The sequence below is a fragment of the Melospiza melodia genome, chromosome 1 (genome assembly GCF_035770615.1).
Source record: "Melospiza melodia melodia isolate bMelMel2 chromosome 1, bMelMel2.pri, whole genome shotgun sequence".
In the NCBI taxonomy this organism is placed as follows: domain Eukaryota; kingdom Metazoa; phylum Chordata; class Aves; order Passeriformes; family Passerellidae; genus Melospiza; species Melospiza melodia.
The window spans coordinates 4,447,549-4,473,620 of record NC_086194.1 but is presented as its reverse complement, the minus strand read 5'-3'; the positions used below and the strand labels follow the sequence as shown (position 1 = coordinate 4,473,620).

The following is a 26,072-nucleotide window of genomic DNA, read 5'->3' as shown; positions in this document are numbered from 1 at the left end:
ATACTGCTGCTTTAAAGCCATGCCCATTCTTTCTCATAGCCCACAATGAAATTAAGAAGCAGCACAAACAAAGTTTATACCAATACAGCAGGAATAATGAAATATGGAATTGATTTCTGCAGAGACTAAAATTTTAGCTGGACAAAGATGACACATTTTAATGCAGGTAAATGAGTCATTGACAATGTAAGCAGGGGAAAGATTTAAATCTCTCACACTTTGGAGTGGAAGTCGAACACAGGGATATTAGTTAAGCATTTCTTGCTTGAGTAGCAGTACCTCATATTAATTCTGATTTAATCTGTTTTCAACCCTCTTTTCTGAATGCAATAGGCACTGATCACTCAGAGATAGTGACCCACATGGACAAACTCACTCAGCCCAACATGGCACTATAAAAATGGGTCACCTGCAGCATATCCTTAACCAGAGTCCAGCTCAGAAGTAATTAGCTATGCCCAGAAATAATATTTTTAATTAATGAGTAACTTCAAAGAGGTCTTAAGATGAAGAACAGAAAATTTATAATCTGCCAAAACTTCTTTCCCTCTGCCCTGATCTCACAGGTAATAGTCTGAAATTGATAAAGTTTTGAGGACAAAGGCTGGGAAATTCAGGTGCACATTAGGAACCTTCTACAAGAGATTGATGGGACTGGGACCCCCTGTAAAAACATCTCAGGTCTCTGTAATCAGGCACCCAAACAAACAAATTCCACCTCCCAGGGGTGAATCACTTACCTCACCATTCAAGAAGCAGTAAAATACTGACACAAAGAAACCCTGGAAAGAAGAGAAAGAAGGCAATTATTAGGTGAACATTTCAACACTCAATGACAGAGGGGATTGTCCCTGCAGCTGGGCTAAAACATCTCTCCAGCATCCTCAGAGGAGCTGCCCCATGGCAAACAGCTCTGGGGGGACACCCCAGGCACTCACAGGGGGTGTTAAATGGCTTCAGAGGGTCCCAAGAGGGCAAGTGCATCATCAGATTGCTTAAATTCACCTGAGCTGAAAGGCTCTGGGCAATCTGCTGACAGCAGTGACTGCAAAGGCTGGAATTCCTGAGAGTGGAATTCTGCCCATCTTGGTTTCAGGAATGTAATAATTATCACCATTAACCACCAGAGACATTAATCAGTCACCAGAGACTCCCTGTGCTTTCTTTCTTATACACATCTTCACAGAACTAATGAGCAATGCAGCATTTCTTTGAGACACTGAGCAACAGCAGATAAAAAACAGAGTCAATTTTAGGGAATTAAAAGTGTGCAATTACTTCACAGGTAAAGGCTGAGCTTCCTGCCTTGACAGGTTGAAAGGTACATTTTTTATTTTGGTTATTCAGCTGTGATTTCTGGTGGGATGCAATCAGTAAGCACAGTGAGATTTGCCAGCTGCATGTTTATATTGATATCCTGGGTATCAGAGCACTTGTTCCTGCACCAGGAGGTAAAAACATCAATGTCAAACAAATTCCCACCCCAGGTTCAGGAGGTAAAGCTGTAGGACACACCTGGGCAGAAAGGAGTGGCTAAAGATCCTTCAGGGTGTTCAGTTGCTTTTGGGTTTGTGTCAGATTCACAGAGCTGGGGCAATTGCTCACATTCCCATTTCCATCCTTTCCATTCTGCCTTTTCCACCCTGCCAGAGCTCCTGGTAATCCAGGGGAGGGAGGAGATGGGGCTGATGGCTCAGAGCAGGCTGGGTAACACAGCTCAAGTGTCTGAAACACTGTCCCTTTCCTCCCAGTGAAACTCCTACCAAAAGTTTCTTTAGTGATCCATCCCTTGAAACATGAATGATCTTTGAATATTAGGAAATATCAGGAATTTCTCTGAAAGCAGCTGGTTAATGTTTTGTTGCCTTCCTTTATTTTTAACCAATTGGTTCTAAACTTATCCTTACCATGTCTTTTTCTTCTGAATCAGAGAAAAAAGTTTAAATAAATTCCTAACATCCCTTAAAAAATTATCACATAACACAACTTCAAATATTAATTAAAAACTGGGCTGTTGGCTGCACAGAACAGCACCTCATTATTACCTTAACAAGGACCTTCATTTTACTCCCTTTTCTCCTTATCTGGGTGCAATGAGGAACTAAAGGTGAGACTGATGGATTAAATAAACAAAAACATGTATCTTACAACCTGAATAGAGCAGCAAGCCCAACAGGCAGGAGCTGTTTCCCTTTGGTTTAGCAACACTGAGTCCAAGTCTGAGCCCAGTGTGTGCCCTGGGAAGAGAGAGGCACCTCGGGAGGGGACCCCTCATCCTCTCTCAGGCAGGTGAAATGAAACATCTTCTCTCTTTATTGATTTTATGTGAGGAGCTGAAGCCAGTGCTGAGTAAAGGGAGATGAATCCCTCTGGTCCACACCTGAGAGGATTTCCCACCCCACATGACACTCTTGTAAATCTGTTATTCATGTGTGGACTAAGCTGAGCTATTTGCTGAGGGATGCAGGACTCCAGGCTGCTCTTCCAAATGCAGTTTATTGTATCCAAGGTGTTACAGCAGCCCAGGGTTGTGGGTGACAGAGCTGTGCCCACAGCTGTCAGCTCCAGCTGCAGGCAGGCCTGGAGACCCTTTGGTTTTGGTTACAATGCATTCTATACTTTTCTTTGCTGAGCATCTTAATACAGAAGAACCAATCTATACCTTAACTTTTACCTACAGCCTGTCATAACTACTGTAATTACCATATTCATGTTACTGTTCTCCAATCACACAAAGTTAGTACATTACAGTTTAAGCTGGAAGTTGTTTTTCAGTTTTCTTGCAGTGGAAAATTCTGAGACCTTTTTTCTACTTGCCACATTTGCTGACTTGTTTGCCTGTACTCTCTTTCTGCTTGGTAAAATCATCTTGTTTGAGGTGGGTTTATCCTTTTCTCTAAGCCATAAAATCCCCTTCTAACTAACACAGTCTTTGCCTCCTTGGTTATCCAGTACAACTGGCTCAGCAATTCTTTTCTTCTGTATCAAAACCTGCTTTCATTTCTATTCCTTCTTCAGATTCTACATTCAAAAACCTTTCTGCCAAGCACACATACCTGTGAGACTTTCTTGTCAAACTTTCATCCTTTCCAGCAATTCACAACTATAATTTCTATCACAGACTTCATTGCCTGAAATTTCATGGTTGAAAAGCAGCGAGGACAGAGCTGTATAGAGGATAGAATTTTCAGATGATAGGGCTGTAAGCCTGCTCTCTTACCTGAAAAGACTGAAGGAAGGAATTGAAATAGATGAAAACAATCTGGGAAATGTCATCCTCGCCAGGGTTGACAAAGAAAAGCATGTAGGTGATGCCAAGCAGGGGCAGGAGAACCAACGTGGCCTTGACTGCCTTCCTGTGGGCAGGGAACAGAAAACAAGTGAACTGTCACTGTCACATTTTCTGAAAAATCCTCTTTGCCTGGGATTCTTCTCCTGGGAAGCTGAGAAGCCTCAGAGAAAAAGGAAAACAATATTATTTCATTTGCTTCTCCTGTGTTTTGCTGTTTTGGAATGTGGTTGGAGATTGCTTACCCAACAGGTGGCTGGTTGATTGGTTTCATGTGAATTGTTTTAACTCAAGGACCAATCACAGTCAGGCTGTGTCAGGACTCTGGAAGGAGTCACGAGTTTTTTATTATTATCTTGTTAATCCTTCTGTAGGGATCCTTTCTGTATTCTTTAGTATAATTAATATAATATAATATAATATAATATAATATAATATAATATAATATAATATAATATAATATAATATAATATAATATAATATAATATAATATAATATAATATAATATAATATATTACCCTTCTAAGAACACGGAGTCAGATTCATCATTCCTCCCCACGACAGGGGACCCTGAAAATGCCACATGAACACAGGGAAGAACAACCATGGAAAGGAGGAGCATGGAAGGAGTGCCACCCTCCCTTTGTGGCTTCCCCCACACTCTGAACTCAAGGGGGTGAATGGGAACCTTATTTTTATCCCTCTCTTTCACGTTCTTCCTTTTCTCTCCTATCAGTGAAGCTTGAAGCCTTGGGGTCCTCTGCGGGTTTGCTGAGTGATTTCTGATAGCTCAGGGGGATGAGATCAGTGCCCAGATCAGCCGAGATCTGCTCTGTGCCCATCATTTGATGGTAAATACTTTCTGCAACATCCAACAGCTCCTTGGGGCGGTCTTAGGAACCACAAATCACAAAGCAGGTGGTGAAAGATTTATCATCAATAATCATCAATGATTAACAGAATTACTAGGGGATAATCCTTATTATTGGGGCTCTAACAGCATCTTGGGGTGTCAGCTGAGAGCAGCATGTCATTGTATGAACATAAAGGCTGAAATTTGGCTAAGTCTGTATAAATCCCTGGATAATACCATAACAGGTAGATAAAAACAGGCAGGGGAGCACAAAACCAGTGTCAGGATGAAGTGACTGCCACACTATTTAATATCTGCTTAGCAAAGGGCTGCACTGCTCTGCCTTAGAGCATCAAGGCTTTGCTGGAATTCTAAAGGTTTCCATTTAGGCTGGAAAAGACAATTCCCTCAGAGAGCCTGCAAGGATAAGATCATCATCTGTTCAGGAACAATGGGAACTTCTGTACATTGATTCACTCTCATGTCTCTAATGCTTCCCTGCAAGCTGTAGAAGGGATAAAAATGTACTGAGGTTTGAATCAGGGCTTTTTCAGGCCAGTTTTAGTTTTATGGCATCAGGTTTGAGCAAGAAAAAGGAGTGGTTTTCCCTTCATTTCTCAGGAAATGTGCAGAGAAGGGTCTGAACTACAGACCACTGCATGGACTTCACTAACAAAATCCTGGCAGGAGCAAAAGGAAGGAATCAGGCAGAACAACCAAGCCCATTAGTGCAGCAAAACTGCCTCCAAAGTGCAGCCTGATTTGAGGATATCAAGAGATGCAACTCAGCTTGATATGCTGACATTTTATCCAGAAATGAGTTAGAGTGACTGATCTCACTGCACAAAACCTGTGCCATTTCCTACTGCAAGGACCTGATAGTCCCTAAGTTCTTCAAATATCCCGAGGCCTCTCAGCTTCTCAGGAGGAAAAATCCTAGGGAAAGGATTTTCCATAAAAGATGTGTGTGACAACCCCTCATTCCCCTCCCCTACATGTTAAATGGAGCATTAAATACCTGTATGCATACATCAATCACAGAACCCCAGGATGGTTTGGGTTGGAGTTCCAGCCCCTGCCATGGCAGGGACACCTTCCAGGGTGATCCCAGCCCCATCCAGCCTGGCCTTGGGCACTTCCAGGGATCCAGGGGCAGCCACAGCTTCTCTGGGCACCCTGTGCCAGGGCCTCACCACCTTGACAGGAGAGAATTTCTTCCCAATATCCATCCAAACCTGCCTCTGTCAGTTTGAAGCCATTCCCCCTTGTCCTGTCACTCCAGACCCTTGTCCATGGTCTCTCCCCACCCTCCTGCAGGCTCCCTTTAGGCTAAAATTCAGTCACCCCAAAGCCTTTTGCAGGCTGAGCAATCCCAATTCTCCCGTCCTCTCCCCACTGCTCCATCCCTGGGATCATCCTGGTGCCTCCTCTGGACTGGCTCCAGCAGCTCCAGGTCCTTCCTGTGCTGGGCAGCCCAGAGCTGGATGCAGCACTTACTCCATAAACACTTGTGTACACACAGAAATGGGTGAATCTGTCCTCAGATGAGACCAAATCCTTCACATTTCATGGAAAGGAGGGGATTCTGTGTGTGCTGGGGCCTGAAGTGAAATGGAGTGGACAAAAAAATGCAGACAAGCTTTTTCTGGAGAGCCTGCACAGACAAATACTGTGGGCCTGATTTATGAGATTTATGAGCTCCACCAACAGTGGCACCTGGAAAGACAAAGATGGGGCAAGGACAGGACAGTCAAGGCACAGCTTTGTTAGCACCAGAAATCACAAGCTGACTTACCTGTACTGGATTGTTTCTGAAGTGGTTGAAGCTCTCAGCTTTGTCATTAAAATCCTAACTATGTTAAATAGAAATACAAAATTGATCTGAAAAAGAAGGGAGAGAGAGGAAAAAAATGCAACCAGTCAGTAAAATAATGGCTTACAGAGTGTGATACACCTTAAAAAGCACATTTTATAGTTTCAATCTGACTGAAAACAGCCTTTTGGCTTTACCACTGATTGCAACAGACTCAGAAGTTTACTAGAAACACCAGATTATACAGCAAACATCCAACACTCTTAATGCTTCCAAAACAGCAGTGAAAATGGAGTACATCAATATTGCCCTAAGAAGAAGTTTATTTTTACTGCCTTTTCTCCTTTTTGGGGTGCAATCAGGTGGGATTGATGGATTTGCCACTCCCCTTTTCAATCTGCTGAGCTGGCTAATTATTATTTGTGCTGCAGCCTCACCACTGAGAATTGGTATTTGCTCTAATTAATTTTGTAGCATCTGCTGGCAACTTTCTTGCACAGTGCAAACAGGAGATTAAAAAACCCAACAAAGTGAAGAGAAGATTGATTTTTAGGCTGTGATCAGTGGAAGGATTTGGCTCTTAGGAGCAGGTTTGGAGCTGCTTCCAGAGCATAAAGCAGGGCAGCTTACAAGACATGGGTCTGTCCCAGAGTTGTCAGAACTACACAACTGCTGAGGTCCCAGCACAGCCTGGGAGAAAATATTTACCTCACACACAATCCCAGGGCAAAATATTTACCTCACACACAATGCCTGGCATTTTTCAGCCCCTGAATGGAACAATTCTGTGACTGACATCTGAATATTCACAAACACTCCAGCAGAGCTTCCAACTGAAAGGCGTTTTCAAAATATGCTCCTTTTCCCCTGTGCTATGGGATATATTTCAATGTTTACATATCTTGGCATCCATCGGAGCACTCCCTGTGGCTCCTGCTCCATGGCTCAGAACAAATGGAGCAATAAAACACCTGAGCAGACTCTGGGAGACTGGCAGCACTGGGAATTGTGTAAACACCCTATGTGAGACACAAAAATGCTGTTCTAGGAGTTAACACGGCGTTTTTGGAAATGATTTCCTCAGCAGAGCAGGGCCCTGGGGAGTACAAGGAGTAAACAAAGCACTGCAGCCTGTGTGTTTGTTCTTCTCAGATTTGTTTTTTGTCATATTAAGAGCTTGATACTGGTTCATGCTTTATTTATCAGAGACAAAAGCAGCTCCATATCTGTGGTTTGAGTTGAATGTTAAACTCCTCACACTGGTTCCTGCCCTGTTCCTCAGTAACACAAAGAGATGTTCAGGCAGATGTTCAGGAGGTGAATGGGGGTGATCTTCACCCAGAGAATGAAAACTTCCCTCTCTGCAATTCTGCTGCTGAATCTTGAGGTTCTCCATCAGCTCAGAGCCATGCTTGGGTTATTTCTATCAAGGATGCAAAAAAGGCACCAATCCAAAATGTGCCAGTTTTGCAATTGTAATGGAAAGTGCCAGAATGAATTACAGACTCCCAAGGTAAGAGAAAACTCCAAATATCAGTGGGACTGATCACAAGGCATTATAGTGATGAACTGGGCTGAAGAAGTAATTTCAAGTTTCAAGAATTCTGCTTCAATGTGACAGCATCCTGCCATCTGAACTGGAAATTCAAATAGCCACAGCCTGCATCAGAAAATGAGGGATTCTGGCCTTTTGTGAAATTCATTTGCAGAGGTGTGATTCATCAGTCCAGAAGAATTGCCAGCTGAAAATTCTGGGAGTTCTTTCACCAGAAAAACTCTCATTCTATAGAAGTCTGGTTTGAATTTTCCCAGTTCAGCTGCCCAAGCCCAGAGCAGCACCTGAGGCACCCCTGAAGTCTGTGAGTGGCACTGGCACATGTGACACAAAGCTGGTGAGAGACCTCACCTCTCTCCAGGAAGGCAGATTCCTCAGTGCTGTCACAGACATCTTTTATGGAAAATCCTTTCCTTAGGATTCCTTCTCCTGAGAAGCTGAGAGACCTCAGGAACAAAATGCAAAATGTAAACATTGATTATCTGCTGATGTGGAATGCAACAGGTGCATCTGGGATTGGTCTCATGTGGTTGTTTCTAATTAATGGCCAATCACAGTCAGCTGGCTCGGACAGAGAGTTTGAGACAGCTGCCTTTGTTATCATTCTTTCTTATTCTAGCCTTCTGATGAAATCCTTTCTTCTATTCTTTTAGTATCGCTTTAATATAATATATATCATAAAATAATAAATCAAGCCTTCTGAAACATGGAGTCAGATCCTCATCTCTTCCCTCATCCTAAGACCCTGTGAACACAGTCACAGTGACTTTTAAAAAACTGCCCAGGTGTCTGAGAAACCCTGCCAGGACATCATTTCTAAGTCCATTTTCTATGAGAAGGTAACAGCAGCACTGGCCACTCAAACTGAATCCTCCTCCTGAGCAATCTCATCTGAACTTCAGAGTGACTTTGCCTCTGCTTCTTCCATCATTGTTGTAGGCTTCTTTTACCAGTCTGCCTTTATCTGCAAACCAGAGAATTGGGCTTTTTTTTAAAGGCTGGTGAATGGGACAGGTGGTAGGAGAGTATCCTGAGCTGGAGGGAAGTGCTGGAAAAATGGGTCTCATGTGTGTGCCCAAGAGGTGATGACTTGGATGCAGGGGACCATTAAGTCAGAAGAATCCTCTGGCCTTTTCAGTGCATAAAGGGGGGTTAGAAAAATAATTCACGATTCCTTTTGGCTTTAAAATCTCCTTTAGAATGCATGAAGATCCTTCAAGGCTTGGTTTTCTGTTGTCATCTTATTGCAGGGGCTCCATACTGTTGTTTCCTTATCACAAAAATTTCCACCTTCTTGTGGGCAGCTCCTCAGAGCACTGACTCTTTCTTCTTCACAAAGCAACCAAATGTCTCCAGTTTCCTTCTCAACTGGCCACCCCACTCTTTTATAGCACCTTAGCATCTTCTTCTCATTGCTTACACCTGTGGCCTGTTGAAGTCAGGCCTGTTCCTAATCTTTGATAATTGGCTCAGCTGCAACTCCTTAGGGATAACATTACTTTCTACACTATCTTTATTTTCTTATATTCTATCTCCCTACAGTTTTCCACTTTCTCCTGAGTTTCTCTGCCCAGCAGGACAGGACAGGGGTGCAGCTCTGTTACACACACAGCTCCTGCTGCTGGCTTCATCCCACAGTTTCTCCAGGAAAAGGAATAAATGATTCTTCCCCATTCTGGATTAAGTACCTAAGAGAAAAAAAGCCAAGTGGCTTGGCCTTGGCTATAAATCAATTCCACCCCAGAGTGAGGATTAGAAGAGCAACAGCATAAGGAACTGAGTTGGGCTGGCATCATTGCTTGTCAGATTAAGCAGTTGGTTATCACAAGATCTATTTGTACTCACTGCAAAGAAATGGAAACTTTTCAACAGTGGTTGATTTGACATATTTTAAATGAGTGGTTTTGGACTAATAGGGCTTGGACTTGAAGCAGTTGCCCCCACAAATCTTCCACTGATCTTCAGGTTATCCCATGTGAGCTTCAATGAAGTGAATGGGGCTGTGTCAATGAGGTTCTGTGATATTACAAGCTTAAAAATGTTTGGAGGCACCAACATTTTGTATCTATTAAGGTTTCTCTGAGAGATCTTTAAGACTTGGATAGGGTCACCCCTACAGTGCAGATCTTAGCAAGCAAAAGATCCAAGGGAAAAGATGAAGATGTGTTCACAGCAAAATACGTATTTTTGGTTTTCCCTTCTAGAAGCACATTTCAGTGTGCTTACTTTTAATGATTAAAAAAAAAATCCAAAAAACCCACCAACAACTCACTCTGATGCCTTTTCAGAAAGGCACTCTGAACTCCATTTCAGAAAGAAACTGGCTCAGTAGGGTCTTTTAGCAGCACTCAGGTCTGAAGAAACTATTTTAACTGTTTTAACTCCTTCTGAATAGATCTGAAGATCAATTTTCAGTGCATAATCAGATGGATTTTAACTGTCTGTTTGTCCTTGCTGGGCCAAGCTCCTGGGGATGATGGGGGCAGTTTGCTCAGGAGAGGGGCCATGAGCTGGGGACCAAGCAGGGAAGGGGCTGCAGCACACAGCCTGCAAGGGCTGAAGGCTGGGAGATGAAAATGGAGCTGTTTTCTCCACTGGAGAGAATCCATGCAGCTCTAGTGGCTACCAGACTGAGCCTGATTTGCAGCAGAGCAGATGAAGGCTCTGCTCCTTGTGCCTCAGCTAGACCACAGTGTTTCAGGGGGAGAAGGATCTCACCCCACTGCAAAGTGAGTTTTCCTAGGAAAGAGCCTAAGTGCTGTATTAACCAAAGCACACAATTATTTGTCAAGGGCTTCTTTGTTAATATCAGAGCTCTGTGTCAACAGATTAATTCCTCAGGGCTGGGCAGCTCTAACAAAACCCACACATCAGTTCCATCAATGGAGACCCAGGAAAGGCCATTTAAGAGAGGTAATGATAAAAGGCAGTGCATCCTTTTTATTTCTCTTTAGGCTCATTTTCTATTTTCATTCATTTCTGTTTATCCATGTTTTCTGCTTCCTAATGGAAAACATAACTAAGGATTTTTACCTTGACATTTACTGGTAGATAAAATGAATCCAAAGGCAAAGTCTTGAAGATATAGAATAAAATGGATTGTTTCTTCTTCTACTTTATTTATGCCATGCTAAGAATATCGTTATTGCTGGAATAAGACCCTCTCCAAGTACAGATGGGAAAGAAAAAAGTTTTCATTTCTTGCCAGAAGTTTAGTCTTTCCATTTCTAAATTGGGATGAAAATTCAGACCCCCAAAATGGAGTTACAAGCCAATGATCCAGAAAGTATTTGAGCCATCTGTTTTGGCACTGTTCTATCATAACCTGAACACACGAGCCCAGAAACTCTTCTGAACCAAAAGAAACTTCTCAGTAAATGATTTTGGTGGTAGAACTCTTCTCTCATACAAAGCAAACTCCACTTGCGAGGAAATTTATCCCCATTATCAAGATGAAATAGCCAAAGTGCACAAAAGATGCAGTGCTGACTCTGAGGGCTTCTCTGCAGTTTTCCCCAAGCCCAGGAGTTTAAAAGGGAGGTCATTAAGCTCTGCTCTTTCTTTTGAGCATTTAATGGACAACTGGCTTTTATTTTACTCATTTTCTGCTGGGTTTTGTATTTCATGCTTCACAGAAAGCCTGTGCTCCTCTGCTTCCTAGAATGTTTGTTCCTCTTCACTCCCAGGAACCATAAAAATTATTCTATTTAGATTTCATATTTTTATGCAGTGCTGTAAAATCGCCTCAGGGTTAAGTAACCCAAATTGGGATCAGAGCAGCCCTTTGAGTGAGAGCTCTGGATGCTGCCACCCTGACCTCAGATGAGCACTCTGCCAGTTAATTAATGCTTTCTTTTAATTGTTCTACCATGCTGGCCTGACCTGATCCTCAGACAGAGCTTTTTATCACAAAAGTTTCCTTTCCAAAGGTCACAGGCACCACAATGAGTCCTTTGGGCAAAGGGCTGGAAAACACTTTTATGTACAATCAGGAATAAGGATTCCTGAAATCCTTATTTGATGAAGAAATCCTTATTTGATGAAGAAATCCTTATGTGATTAAGAAGAATGAACACTTCACAGACAGAAGTAGAAATTTCAGAAAATTTGTAGAGGGTACATGGTACTGGGCACCTTGCTGGGCACTTATTGACTCCACAGCTACATAATATGAAGAGCAGAAAGTCAATAATAGCAATGGTGGCAAAATTGGAGATAAATTCTGGATGGGCTGTAATCAAACCAGCACATTATCTTTGTGCTCTGTGCAGCAAGCACAACCTGCATGCAGAACACCAGAAATGATGATAAAAGTCCTACAAGAAGAACTCAGGGATGTTAGCAGGTCATGAACTGTAAATTTGCAGCAGTGGAGGAACTGCTCATCTTTAGAGAAAAGAAATTTAAAAATCAATAGGAAAACTAATTTGATCAGTGTTTGAGAAAAAACATAAGCCATTCAGATAGGAAGGAGAAGGGGAAATGAAGAAAATATATCAATAATAATAATAATAAAATCTCAGTCTCTGAACAGAACAATGCAGAAATGGAAACAGAAGTGTGAAGAGAGTCAGTAGAAACCAAGAAAATATTCAGAGAAGCAATTGTATCAGCAAGGAGGATGATACACAGGACTACAGAATACTTTTCAGAAAAAAAAAGCCATAAATGAAATGTATAGAGCTACATACACAGGTGAGATAGTTCTTTACATAAAATAGTGAGTGAGAAAACTCTGAATTCTTTTGAAGATCAGAAGAACTTCAGCAATCTGGACTGTGGTGTTTGAATGGAGCTTGACAGATCAAAATAAGTGAAGACAGTGACAGGGCAAGGGGGAAGGGCTTCAAATTGAAATAGGGTTGGTTTAGATTGGATATTGGGAGGAAATTGTTCTCTGTGAGAGTGGGCAGGCCCTGGCACAGGTGCCCAGAGCAGCTGTGGCTGCCCCTGGATCCCTGGCAGTGCCCAAGGCCAGGCTGGACAGGGCTGGGAGCAGCCTGGGACAGTGGAAGGATAACTCTCAGTTATGAAAAATTTATTTTTGCGAATAAATCAGCTGATTTTGTTGATAAGCTTAAGCACCTCCACTCTCTGATGTGACAAACTTTAAGAACACTCTGTCTTTCCCAGCCTTGGTTCTGAAAAACTGAACTAACTCAGGTACTTACTGAATTTTTTTCCTGTCAAGGCCTTCCAGAGCATCAGCCAGTAGTTGCTGCATTGAGATACTGATATTTCCCATAACCTAAAGCTGATCTGGACAAATTCTTTGTGCAGAAGAGAAACAAGGTGTGAAGGGAAGAGTGATGTGGTTTGTGAAGTCCTCTGAATGAGTCAATTAGAGAACAAGGGAGATCCAGAGGACAATCCTCTGAAAGGAATTCAAATTCCACACTCCAGAGGGTCCCAGAGAAATTTGGCTGTTGCAGGCTTGAAGGGAAGAGCATAAGAACACAAGGGAAAAGGGCAGGAATACATATATATATATATATATATACACATACACATAAATATTTATATACGCGTGTGTGTGTGTGCATATATATGTATATATATATGTATATATATGTATATGTGTGTATATATATGTATATACATATATATGTGTGTATATATATGTGTGTATATATATACATATACATATATATATACATATATATATATTCACATATATATATACATATATATATATATACATATATATATTCACATATATATATACATATATATATACACATATGTATACACACACATATATACATATATACATATATACATATATACACACACACATATATATATATATAGACACACATACATACACATATATTATTCTGATTTCTCAATGGAAAGGGGCTAGCAGCAGATCTGTGCTGTTTCACACCAATCCCAGTGATCTGTAAAAGGGATTGAAGAACAGGCTGACAGATTTTTAGTGGCATCAAACTGCTCAGAGCAGCAAAAATCAAGACTGATTGCAAAGAGCTGTCCAGGGGCTGAGTGATCAGGGAATAATCTGGCACAGGGAATCACCTGATCCATGGGGAGACAACACAATCTCAGCTTTACAGGGAGGGTTATGAGCTTTGTGAGTTTTCATTCACAAAAGAAATGCTGGAATTACACTCATTGGCTGCCTGAAATCCTCATCTCAGCTCCCAGCAGAAGAAAGGAAACAAAAAACCCACCTGGAATTACTGAGAAATAAAAATCCAGGCAAGGGGATGCAAATGTAAAAATCCATTTTGTGTGGTCACACCTTGATTACTGAGGTTAGGTTTGAACTTGGCACCACAAAAATGCCGTATCTTTAATGGGCAGCACATCATAAAGACCTCTTGGTTATCTCTGGTTTTCTCTCCTGAGCAAAATCCCACACTGAAATAAGGACCCTTAACTCCTCTATTTGTCATCCAGGAATCTCAAAGCAAGGGAGGATGGTTTTTAAATAGATAATTTTTAAATAGATAATCATTAAAGTGGCTTTATAGCTGGGGAAGCTGAGCTTTGAGCAGCACTCTACCTTATTCAAAATTAAATGAATGATGAAGGCAGAGACAGAAGTGAACTCCAGGGCCTCCCCCACTCACTACAGCAGCTAACTGGTTGTAGTGAATTAGTTTCAACCAGACACAAAAAACCCCCAGAGGCTGCAAAACTCTTCAGTTCTTAAGCACAAGAGGGAAAAAAATCTATTAAGGCTGAATGAAAGGTTTTGGGGAAAAAAAAATTGATCTGCCTGTTTGAAAAATTACAAAATTATACAGTTTTAACTCTGAGAAATATTGCAGAGCAGTTCATGGCTGGGGTGAGCTCACAGCAGAAGTCACTGAAGGAAAAAGCAGCTCAGGTGCCTCTGGTGCCTCTTCTCTGAGACTTCTCCTCTGACCCTGCTCTGTTTTTATGGTTCACCAGTTCCTTGACAGTTTTACATCTCAAAGTGAACACAAGAAATGTATTTTCCTTAATAAAATCAAGAGGAATCACTGATTTTATTAAGGAATTCAATTCCCTGGCTTTTTTTCCAACCCTTTGCCTCAGTGATTAAAACTCTGTTATGTGACTCTGAGAAAAGAATTAAAAAACCCCAATGTGCTCAGTTGAAGAGAAAATATCTAATAAAGTGTGACTTTCCAGTGCTATGAGAAGTTAAATTTCAAAGCATCCAATGTGCTCAATTATTAATTCTCTTGTGGGATATGTAAAAGTCAAAACCCATTCAGGAATGAAACAAAAAAATAATATCATTACCTACATTTTCTCCCTCAGATATTTTGTCAATAAAAATACAGGTTTCTTTCCCAATGTACAGAATCAGCACTTATATTCAGTTTCCCTTTTTTTTTCCTGAAATTTTCTCTAAAATAGTTTCCCTGTTTTCAGCTTAAGTCAATCTCTGAGCTCCTTGTACACAGACAAGTAGAAAATCAATCAATCAATCAATCAATGAAACAACTCCACTGCCTCATTCAAGGTTTTGTACCCAAGATACAACAATAATGTGATCTAGAAATGGACTTTAGGGCTGCTGCCATGATCAAAGGCATTTTTGTGGCCAATCTTTATTTCCCAGTGAGGCTTAGAGCTCCTGTTCTTTGTGTTACACCATCCTGTGCTGCAACAGCTCAATGCACAGAGGTGAGAAAATGAAGAATCAAAACCAAATGGAAATAATTGCTGACAGAAAAAAAAATCCTTAAAAATAATATTTAAACAGAACTGCATCTTTAGAAGCAAGTTTTATCCCTCTAAGAATATTCAGCACTCCAATCATATTGGTTGGCGCAATGATGCTACTGGAATAACCAAGATGTGTCCAAGGGGTAACCAAAGCTCACCTGAGCTGGACACTGAGCTCTTGGCTCTTCACTCAGCTGGGTGAAGGCAATTGTAACTGCCTCAGGTGCACAGGAACTGTAATTTCATGGAGTATTTAGAATTTCTGCTTTTAGTGTTAGTCCTCTTTCGGAAATTACACTAATTTTTTCTGGTAACATTCATGTGTCTTTACTTTTCCAGCAGAGGCCTGGGATAGGTGTCTCTCAGAGTTGTCACAGAATGGTTTGGGATGGAAGGGACCTTAAAGCCCATCCTGTTTCTCCCCCTGCCATGGGCAGGGACACCTTCCACCATCCCAGGCTGCTCCAAGCCCTTCCCAGCCCGGCGTTGGACACTGCCAGGGATCCAGGGGCAGCCACAGCTTCTCTGGGCACCCTGTGCCAGGTTCCCACCCTCATAGGAGAGAATTTCTTCCCAATATTCCATCTCAATCTGCTCTCCATCACCTCCAAGCCATTCCCCCTTTTCCCATCAGGCCTGTGCCCTGTACCGTTTGTTCTTTCACAAAATAGAGCTATAGCTCCACTTCAATTCCTTATTAATTCAACTCCAGCTCGCAAGCAGTGACTGAAAGATGTCTCTTTTTGAAATCCCTGTGTTTTGCACTTGTGGTGGCCACTGTTCACTGGATGGAAGAGGAAGGCAGCACTTTGTGTGTCAAAACGGGATTTTGGTAAAATCCCATCTGAGAGCAGTGATGTCTGACTGTGCTGCCCTGGGTACATGGCACATGTCAAATTCCAGTGCCCTTCATCCAACACTTTTCACAGCACCCTTGAAAGGGTCACTGACTCCAATAACAGCAAGTGATGCTTCAGTCATTATCTCCAGTTTTAATTTATTCACATCAGGATCAAACAAGCGAGCATGTCAAGTGGCTTTAAGACACCGTGGGGTTGTGGGTTTTAATTAGAAACACTCCAAAAATGAACTGACAGTTCAAATTAAAAGTAAAAAAAGCAGGGGAGCAGATTTTAGGAATCAGGACTGTGCTGTAACAGGAGGTTTTAGATTTGCAGTTTAGATTTTGTTTGCAGAGGGATGCTTTCCTGCTCTCTGAGGGGAATAACCCTAAAGTGAGGGGAGGAAGGGCTTGCCCTTAAATTGAATCAGCTCCTTTCCACCCCACAGTGTAATTACTGCTCTTGCCTCATTAGTGCTTTAATTAGGGCTCAAGTGCAGGCAGGCCAAGGTAGGAAGGTTCAGTTCAGTGTCAGCTCTGGGCTCTTCAGACCCTGGCCCAGTTTAGAGGGGTCTCAAGGCTGTTCCAAATTAGAGGCAGATATAATGACCAGTATAGAAAGTGGCAGCCCCCAACCATACCTCCATCTTCTGGATCTCTCTGGAGTCTTTAAATACTTACAGTGCTGTTCTGGGGAGAAAAAAGTCATTTTCATGACTCTATGGTATCTGTCAGAGATGCTACCCAATGATTTTACAGATCCTGTGGACTAAAGGGGTTATTGAAAATTCAGAGTCACAGATTTCCAGGCAATGATGGGAAACACAAATGCTCCAAACATCCCAAATCTCCCACCCTGTGTTGTCTAAATAGGATTTATTTGTGAGGGAATCTCTGTATCAATGAGGTCAATTTACTGTGAGGCTCTTTCTGGTTTTGTGATGCCTCCCTCAGCAACACAATTTATATTCTGTATATCACACATACCCATTCCTATTTCTCTCCTTAGAACATAAATAAAAGAATTTTAGCATAAAAATATACTCTATTGTTAAGATTGTTAATCTTAACAATTAAACAGAAATGAACTCTCCTGCTCTCAGGACACACACTCAGATCAGCTGCTGGGCAGCACAGAAACGTTTTTCACACTGAATCTCATGAACAGGGCACTGACAAGGTGAGAACATGAAGCTCCTTAGCCCTGAGAAAGCCGCCCCTGGTGCCTGTTCAGGAACATTTGCACCTTCCCTGTGGGGCTGGAGTGACATAGGGGACAGCTACAGCAAACCGTGTGTCCTGGGTTGTAAGATAAGTGTGTGCTCTATTTCCATCTGTCAGAGCTGGGGCAGTTATCTCTGTTCATGGGGCAGTTTTTCCTTTCTCTCTCCCCCAGCCAACCCTCCCTGCAGGAGATCTCTGCTGTCCGTGGCCACTGAGTGTCCCTGCAGGGCTGAGCCAATCCCAGCATCCCATGGGGAGATGCTCCGCCCAGGGGAGGAGCCAAGCATTCCTGCCTGGATCCAATCTGAGCCTGGCCCAGCACAGCAGCCTTTGCCCCCTGCACTGCCAGAGGAGCAGCTTTCTGCTGCCCTGCATGGCCAGAGGGAGCCCAGGCCCATCTGCAGCAGCCCTGGAGCTGCAGAGGAAAACTCCCCCCTTGTGCAGGATCCCTGCTGCAGCAGAGCCACAGCTGGCACTGCAGGAGGGCTGAGCCCCCCTGGGATGGGGCTGGGACACCCCCTGACACACAGGGGGCAGGGCATGCTCTCACTCTGGCAGTGGGGTTTTTTTGTTTATACTATTATATTTGTATTTTTAATCTTCCTATTAAAGAACTGTTATTCCTACTCCCATATCTTTGCCTGAGAGCCCTTAATTTCAAGATTATAATAATTTGGAGGGAGAGGGTTCACATTTTCCATTTCAGGGGAGGCTCCTGCCTTCCTTAGCAGACACATGTCTTTCCAAACCAAGATAGCTTGGTTCCCTAAGAAGGGGAACCCATTTAGCCCTGGGAATTCACTGTTGGTTCATCTGCCTGGAAGAGCAGAATCCTTTTTTCAGCTTTGTCCTTACTAAAGCTAACTAATATTTTCCATCCCCACTCAGGTTTGGTTTGTCTCTGGGAAAGCACCACTGTGCTTCAGCTGAAGGCTCAAAATGGGTTATGAATGAGCTTCCTTCTCCCCCTGCCTAATCTTGGTTGGCACAAGAGGCGGAGTGTTGGGTAAACAGATAAACAGCCTGGTAAGCGTGGGCAGCACTGGGAGGAAAACTTCACAACGGGAAATCCAGAAACAAACTGTTGGTGATGGAGAAAATGGAGCTGATTTTGCAAGATGCAATTCCTGACCATGATTATTACATTTTTTTAAATGTGTGTGACAGAATTGCTGTAGCTGTCATGAGCCCCAGGTGATGAGCAGATATTTTAATGCACTCCCTGGCTTTGAACATTTTTCCTTTCTACCTCTCAAAACCTTGTACAAAGGCAAACAGCACTTCAGAGGGAGGAGGAAAGAATTGCCCAAACCCAAAGGAACAGCCAAAACCAAATCACTTCAATTCTTGCAGTGTTATCTGCTGGGGCCACTTCAGAGAACACCTGAAGATGTTTGGCCTTGTTGGTGTCTTATTTATCATAAAAGCAGATGTGGAACATGACAGATTAAATTTTCTCTCAGTGGGAGATGGCAGTGTCCTCCCACCCACACAAACACTTACCAGGAGAACAAGAATCACTGGCCCTTGGTAGATGTAGTCAATATATTTCCCCGGCTCTTTTCCAAACCAGCACCTGTGAAAAACAAAACAAATAAGAAAGCAATTTGCAAAGGTACATTCACTTCTTTTAGACTGCAGTATGAAGGACACTATAGAGAGGTGTCCCTTTGCTCACTGCACTGTTTATATAAAAATAATCAGCAAGTAATGGAATTTTCTGCTGCAGATCACCTGTGGTTGGACACAGATCTGAGCCCCACTTTCCCCTTCCATCAGAACATTCATGTTCCCTCTATGGTTTTGGCTATTGCCTATGTAAATATTTATAAGAAATATGAGAACCTGCTGTAAAAAGGATGCCTGAGAATGGAATTAAAGAAATATTCTGTGTAAGAGAAAAAAACCCTGTTATGCATTGCAGTGCCCAGAGACACATTACACAAAGTAAGGGCTGTTAATTAAAGCAATGTCTCCAGTTGCATGGAAATGCTGTCTAAATAAAGCACTGAATGGATGAGAAGTCATCCCATTGGCTTTGAACGAATCTGGGGACCACAGGGGACTCTGAAAGTGCTCAAAAACCATGTAGATGTGGCACCTGGGGACAGGGTTTAGTGGAGGACCTGGCAGTGTTGGTGAGTGGCTGGGCTCCAGGATCCGAGAGGCCTTTTCCAACCCTAATGATTCCATGGCCACCAAAGCCAGCAGACAGAGCAGAACCATCATCTGAAGCCACCAAATTCCTGCTCCAACATTCCTTTCCAAACTGTCTGGAATGGCCCAGAACAGGCTGGGAAATGGACTCAGGTGAAGAGAAATCACAGGTGAGCCCCAGAGCAGAGGAGAGAGCCTGAATGTGTCACACGTGCCCCAGCACTGGCCTGACTTCCACTAATCCCAAGTGTTTTTCTCCCTGCTGTGTTACACAACAAAAGAACCCTGTGATTTCACAGCAACCCACACTGACACTCACTTCATCCTCTTCCATGAGAATAATAAATCTGCTCTGTTTGTGTGGGTAAAATGAATGAGAGACTGGGCTCAGGTCTGAGCTCACACCAATCCCTTTTCCTTGGGGTAGATTTGGTCCAGGCCAAAAACTAACCAAGGCCAAATCTATTCCTGGGGAACAAATCTGGAGCTAGCAGGAGCCAGAGGACATTCCCAATAGTCCACAAACTGCAGCTCCCCTGATTCTGGAGGCCAAGAAGATTTAATTGTAGGGGTGTGAATTATTCCATGCTGTTTGGAAGTTGAGCCCTAGGAATTAATCCAGGCCCAGCTAATTCAGTTTTACAGATACAGCCATGGGGTCTGCATCCAGGATTCAACCAAGCTAAGGCAGCTTTGCATTCATAATTCCTTAAGGTTGAGATCACTGGAGCTCCAGATCCCTTAGGAAGTAGATTGTGGAGTTCAAGGGTCTGAAAGTTTTCTTCCCTGTCATGGATACCCCATAACAAATCTATACAGCAAAAGTTGTGCCTTCCCCATGCTTTCTTTGTGAAACAGATAATTTAGTGCCACTGGATCCATGGAAACAGGGATAATTCCTGAGCCACAGAGACCACAGAGCCACAGTTGCACTTTTACAAGCAGCAAGATGTAATGGATTGCCTCAAAGAGGTTGGAGTCTGTAAGACACAACCTCATGAGTCCAGGGGAAATGAACTGGGATCAGGAAAGCTCTGGTTCAGATGGGATCCTTGTGGATCACACCACACCCTCAAAGCCCCTCTCCAAAATGTGGTGTTTGCTAAAACAGGAGGAGCTGCTTGCCCATTGCATGATGCCCTGACTGGACAGAGTGTTGAGGTATGCAGCTGGAATCTGGAACAGTTCAGTCCCTCACAATTATTTGCCTTTTCTTGGCTCAATTCCCGCATCCTTTAAGTTCCAAAGGAATGAGGGAGCTTTGAATGTTTTAGAAATGTGAAAGATGTCTGCTATTCCCTGGTGCACTGTGCGTGAATTGATGATTTTGCAACTCATCCTCCAAAATTCGGGCATGAGAGCAAGACTTGGAATAAGGTACTTCCTCCAGCCAACTTATCATCCAAGAAGAATCCCCAGGGCAGCCTTAAATGAATGAAACTGTGTTTTTGAATTTATATTTTTTTAATGTAGCTGGAAAGACATGAAAAAAAAAATAAAATTACAATATATGCCAAGGGCAGGAAACAAATTTCTCCAGAACTTGCAAGATCTACATTTGAAAGCAGATTTTGAAGGGTATTTTGGGAGAACTATTTTTTATTGCCTGAAACTCAGAGAACTAAGAGGAGCAAAGAGTTCCTGGGAAGCTGGCTGCCCCTGCAGTGGGACTAATATGAAGCAGACTGAGGCATGTGGCAGAAATTAGTGGGCTAGAAAAAGGCAGCAAAGAATTTGGAACTGAGCTGGTAGAGCACAAATGAGGTTCCAGGGCAAAGGCTGCTCTTGTTGCTCTCTGGAATTTAAATGTTGCTTAGCTCGAAGACCAAAATGCTGAAATTTATTATCTGAAGTCCAGTATTAGACCAAGGTTGTGCAGAGTGAAGAATTAATGTGGATTTATTTCCACACTGAGGAAACAAGGTTGTGGCCAAGGACAGACTCTGCAACACAGGACTCTCCAGGGGTGTTGATGCTCCAAGGTTCCTTGTGTAGGTAGTGGAAAAAAAAAATAATCCAACACCTTTTTGAGGTCTGGGTTCATCTCATTAGGTAATAAACCAGATCTGTTACACTGTAATCTAAATATTTCTAATTAAATCGGGTGAGTAACGCCAAGAGGAGACAGTCATTTGCCAGAAACGTTATAAATGTCTGCAACTGATTAGCAATATTTCATATTTAGAGTCTTAACTGTTCCAACTAGGACTTTTAGCTAAGATATTGCAAACTGTTCTGCCAATCATCTGAACTCACTTTAAATCCAACACAAGCCATTGTTCCTGCAATAAAATAATTTCTTTGAAAGCAAAAAGCAAAACTTAAATCACTGACAATTACTTAGTGCATCTGTGTGAAATAAAAGCCATTTAACCACTTTTTATTCTTTTTTTTTTACCTCTGGAAAGATAAATAAACACCCCCTGAATATTGAAGAGGACAATTTAAGAAGACAGTTGTGATAAGACTCAGAGTTGTAAAACTCATTTCTGCTGAACAGCACTACTTAATATTCTTCAGGGATCTCTGCTAGTTCTTTATATAACCAAACCCACCACTGGTTTTATCACTATTGTTAATTAGACCTCACTAATGTTCTTCCCCTGAACAAATGCCCATCAATGAAATTACTGCAAAAGCTTTTAATAATTTGTGGGTGATTTTTTAAATTGAGATTTAACAGCACTTTTTTTTTTTCCCAGAGTTGCCATGCTTTGCTAAAGAAGTGATAAACCCCAGGAAGGATATTTGCCACAGTACCAATTAGAGTTGCCTCACTGTGCAGCAAATGATCTCTATTAAAATCCTAATATCTATTAATATTAATTTAATAGAGATCTTTAAGATCTCTAATATTAAAGATCTCTATTAACTACAAAGATTAAAAAGTCAGGAATTTGCTTGAAGCATTTTCTTAACATTCTTTCTATTTTGAAGTTTTAAACTACGATAAGCTACACAACCTGAACCCCAGCTCAACCTCCACATGACTTAAATGGATACTCAGAGAAGGAGGAAATTCCCATTTTTCCTGAATTTTGGGCAGTTCCAAACAGTCTTGGAAGTGCAGGGGTACTTGTTGGTTTCTTTGGGTTTGGATTGAAGGCACTTGAGACAGTAATTTATGTTTCGACTTAAGTGTTTATTATTTCTTATCAGTAAAACAGTCTCACTGCTGGGAGTTCTGCAGCTTTTCATCAGAAGGCACAAAATGGCCAACAATCTCTTGTTCCAAGGGCTTTTCAGACTAAACTATCCCATTAAGAGCTGACACCTGGATTATTTTCCCTTTTAACCCAATAACTGATCCCACAGAGCTGCAGTGGGGACTTTTCTGCCCAATTACAAAATGGCACCGAAACCCATGGAGAAGGAGGAAGAAGCAGCATGGAGAAGAAACCCAGGATGACACCCTGTGCCCTCCATCTTGCTGCCATCCACGACACACTAAAAACCCCAAACCCTCAATTTCTCACCAAGTGACACACCTACACAGCTCTCCATAATCTGTTGCACACTTTTGTGGATTCTGGTTTATCTTGGAGTTTAGGAGACTTTCTCCACGGATGAGGGTCAGAGTCAGTGCTGCCCTGGGGGTCAGGGCACCCCAGAGCAGACACAGAAATATTTCCAGTGCCCTGGGTTTGCACAGGAAGCTGCAGGCCAATCCATGTGTGCTGCCTGTGTCCATCTGGCTGGGTGTGACCTCCTGGGAGCAGCACAAGACTCCCCCAGTGCCCAGGACAGACGGACAAAAGCTCTGGCAAGGAGCAAAGTCAGGACCCTGCATTTCAGAAGAGGAACTTCCATCTGTTTGGAGAATCAGGGGATGAGATTCCCCCTGGGAACCTGTCCTTAGGGAACAAGAACTGAGCAGACCTGGCAGCTCTACAGGGACATTTTTCTTGGGGAACAAGAGCTCTCCAATGCCACGTGTGAGAAATCAGGGAGGACAGGCAGGGACTGGGAATGGCTGAGCAAGGAGCAGCTGCTCAAACTGAGGAAAAAGGAAATGCACAGCCAGGGGAAGCAGGAATACATGACTTGGGATATGGTTTGGATGTGTATTCATTTCCTGATTTGTTTAGACAGCCACACAAACACAAATATCAACATCACTTACTGCTCATTTTCATAATACAGCTTGCCAATGGCCCAGGCGATGATGATTGGGCAGGGAATACCTGCAGGGGCAAAAAACCAAAAATAAATTAGGAGTTAATAATGGATGGATGTGTCCATGGTACCAAAGTAAATTCAGATTTGTGTGAGGAGAGTCTGAGTTAATGAATGGGAGACTCTAAACAGTAGTGGTTCTGTCTTGATCTGCTTGAGACATCACAACTGCTAAGACCTTTGAATTTAGAAATGAAAAAAGATCATCCCAACAAAGGTTTAGTAAGGAAAGTTAATAAAAATATTAACAAACACACACATAAATACCTATACTTCCATAGAAGTGACCAGAAGAATTTTGGCTGACTTAAAGGCAGCTTTGGTCCCTTTTCATTTTCCTGCACCTGGTACAGCAGAATCTCTAAAGACAGTACTTGGAAATGAGCGTTTAGGTTTTTATTTCCCAGGCTCCAAGAAGCTTGTAAACATACTGGCATCTCTAGATGAAGCACAATTTCAAAACTTTCCACTTTTTTTTTTTTTTTTTTTAGTTCAGTGTTTGTTATGAAACAGGATTGTCAGAAAGAATAGCTTGATATCTTGCAGTATCAGAATTCTTGGGTTTTTTTTTTTCTCTTTCTGAAGGATCCAGACAATTTTTAAATTTACAGACATCACTGCACTCTCTATAAAGGGTTTAGGCCTTCCATTCCAGCTGGTTTGAAGGGGATTTGCTGGAGGAGGCACCTGGAAAGGAGGAAGAGTAAATGGAAGTGGCAAAGGGATGTCAAAATTCAAAGGGGAGATTTTTCCCTTTCCATTCCCCCTTTACCTTCTCACCTCAGGAAAACCAAAGCAAGTCCAGCCTCACCATCTCCATCCTCATTCCAACGTGCAGGCTGATGTCTCTGAAACCACTGAAATCACTGAGGTGAGTGCATGGACAGAGCCCCAGTGACTCTGACCCCCAAGGAGGAGCAGGGGTGCATTTGTCTCTGACACAAATTTCTCCCTTTTAACCTCCCTCTTGCTGCCCCTTCTGTGGGCAATGGAGGCCTTGAAATGATGGAAAGAGAACCACAACACAGAGGGGCTGAGTTGCTGAGGGGTCATCCTGAACCTCAGCAGCTCTGATCTCCTGCCCCATCATCCCTGGTGGCCGCTGTGCCCTTCAGAGAATTGTGTTTTGTTTCATCCTGCTCACCATGGACTCAAAGGCTCTGGTGCACTCATTTCCCCATGTTCTTGGAGGAATGGACAGAGAAAATGGAACCATGTCCTCTCTCCTACAGCAAAACGTTTTACTTTTCCTTGTTAAGTGAAGGATAGAGATTTGAGAGTAAGGCTGGCAAAAAATGTGTATGAGGAGGCAGAGCAGAGCCAGAATGCACCCACAAGGTGGCTGGAAAGGTTTATTCAGCTCACAGCACTCCTGCATCAGTAATTAGAGACCCAGAGGATTCTGACAGAGGTAGGGAGTGAAAACACCAGGGATCGAAGCAGTTTGTGGGTGTGTGAGAGCTGTGTAAGCAGCTGATTTTCCAGTTTGCTGAGAGAATTGAAAACTACTGGGGAAAAAAATTGAATCAACTCCCCAAATAAACATTTTCTTTCTACTACAACTCCTCTTTCCTCCCATTTGGTTTTGGATTGAATGACATATTTTGTTTCAAAGGCTGTTTCTGCCTTCAGAACTGCAATCCAATTACTTCTGCAGAGAGGGAGAGGCACTTTCTGAACAAAATGTCACTCTGCTTTCACAGAAGAAAATATTGGTGACTTTTTTCCACCTTTCTTCCTTCCACAGAAAAAAACTGCTAGATTCACTAGTTCTGTTTGACCTTGGATTTTCATTCAAGTGAACAAACTGCCTGCATGGGGCTTGTCCTGGCAGAGTTCAAAACATGGAGATGTTGGTTAGGAAGGATCTCTGAAGGTGTTTGCCCCAATTTCCTGCTCTGAACAGAGCCATCAATACTCACCCAGGGTATAGCCTGGCTAAATTTTTAAAAACCCCAAGGTCAGAGTTTTCACAGCTTTTAAGTGACATGTTTCAGTGTTCCACCATCTCCTGGTACATTTTCTGTTTAACATCTTAAACATCTTAACATCCAACTGGAACCCCTCAGTCTGCAGTTTATGGATTTTGTCCCTTTTTACAACACCTGCTATTACCAGGCAGAATTTGGCTCCATCATCTTTGTAATTATCTTTCAGATCACTCCTGGTACCAAGCAGATCTTTCCTCATCTTCCTCTTTCCAGATTAAAGCAGCTCAGCTCCTTCAGCCTCACATCACAGCTCATGTCCTTTAGATCCCTGATCACATTTTCACAAACCTGGAGAATCTCCCCAGTTTTTTCCACATCCCTTTCTGACCTCAGGAACCATAACTGACCACAGCATCCCAAAGGCAGCTTTGCCACAGCTGAGCCTTTGAGCAGCCCCAAGGACAGTCCAAAGATGATGTGTGACTCTTTGCTAAAGGCTGTTTTCCAGGAAAAAAATCCCTCAGCAGCTGTGGATAATGAGGCTCTTTTT

General features: G+C 42.5%; 1 protein-coding gene across 2 annotated transcripts in view; it reads right to left on the bottom strand.

The window, feature by feature from the left end:
- Positions 1–26,072, bottom strand: part of CRHR2 (corticotropin releasing hormone receptor 2) — a 149,280-nt gene that overhangs the window by 13,877 nt on the left and 109,331 nt on the right. For both annotated transcript variants that reach the window (XM_063175490.1, XM_063175573.1), the window contains 5 exons: positions 23,539–23,599; positions 18,762–18,834; positions 5,938–6,023; positions 3,221–3,356; positions 741–782 (listed from right to left, as the gene is read on the bottom strand). In XM_063175490.1, coding sequence (XP_063031560.1) covers positions 741–782; positions 3,221–3,356; positions 5,938–6,023; positions 18,762–18,834; positions 23,539–23,599 — 398 coding nt within the window. The remainder of the gene's footprint in view (positions 1–740; positions 783–3,220; positions 3,357–5,937; positions 6,024–18,761; positions 18,835–23,538; positions 23,600–26,072) is intronic.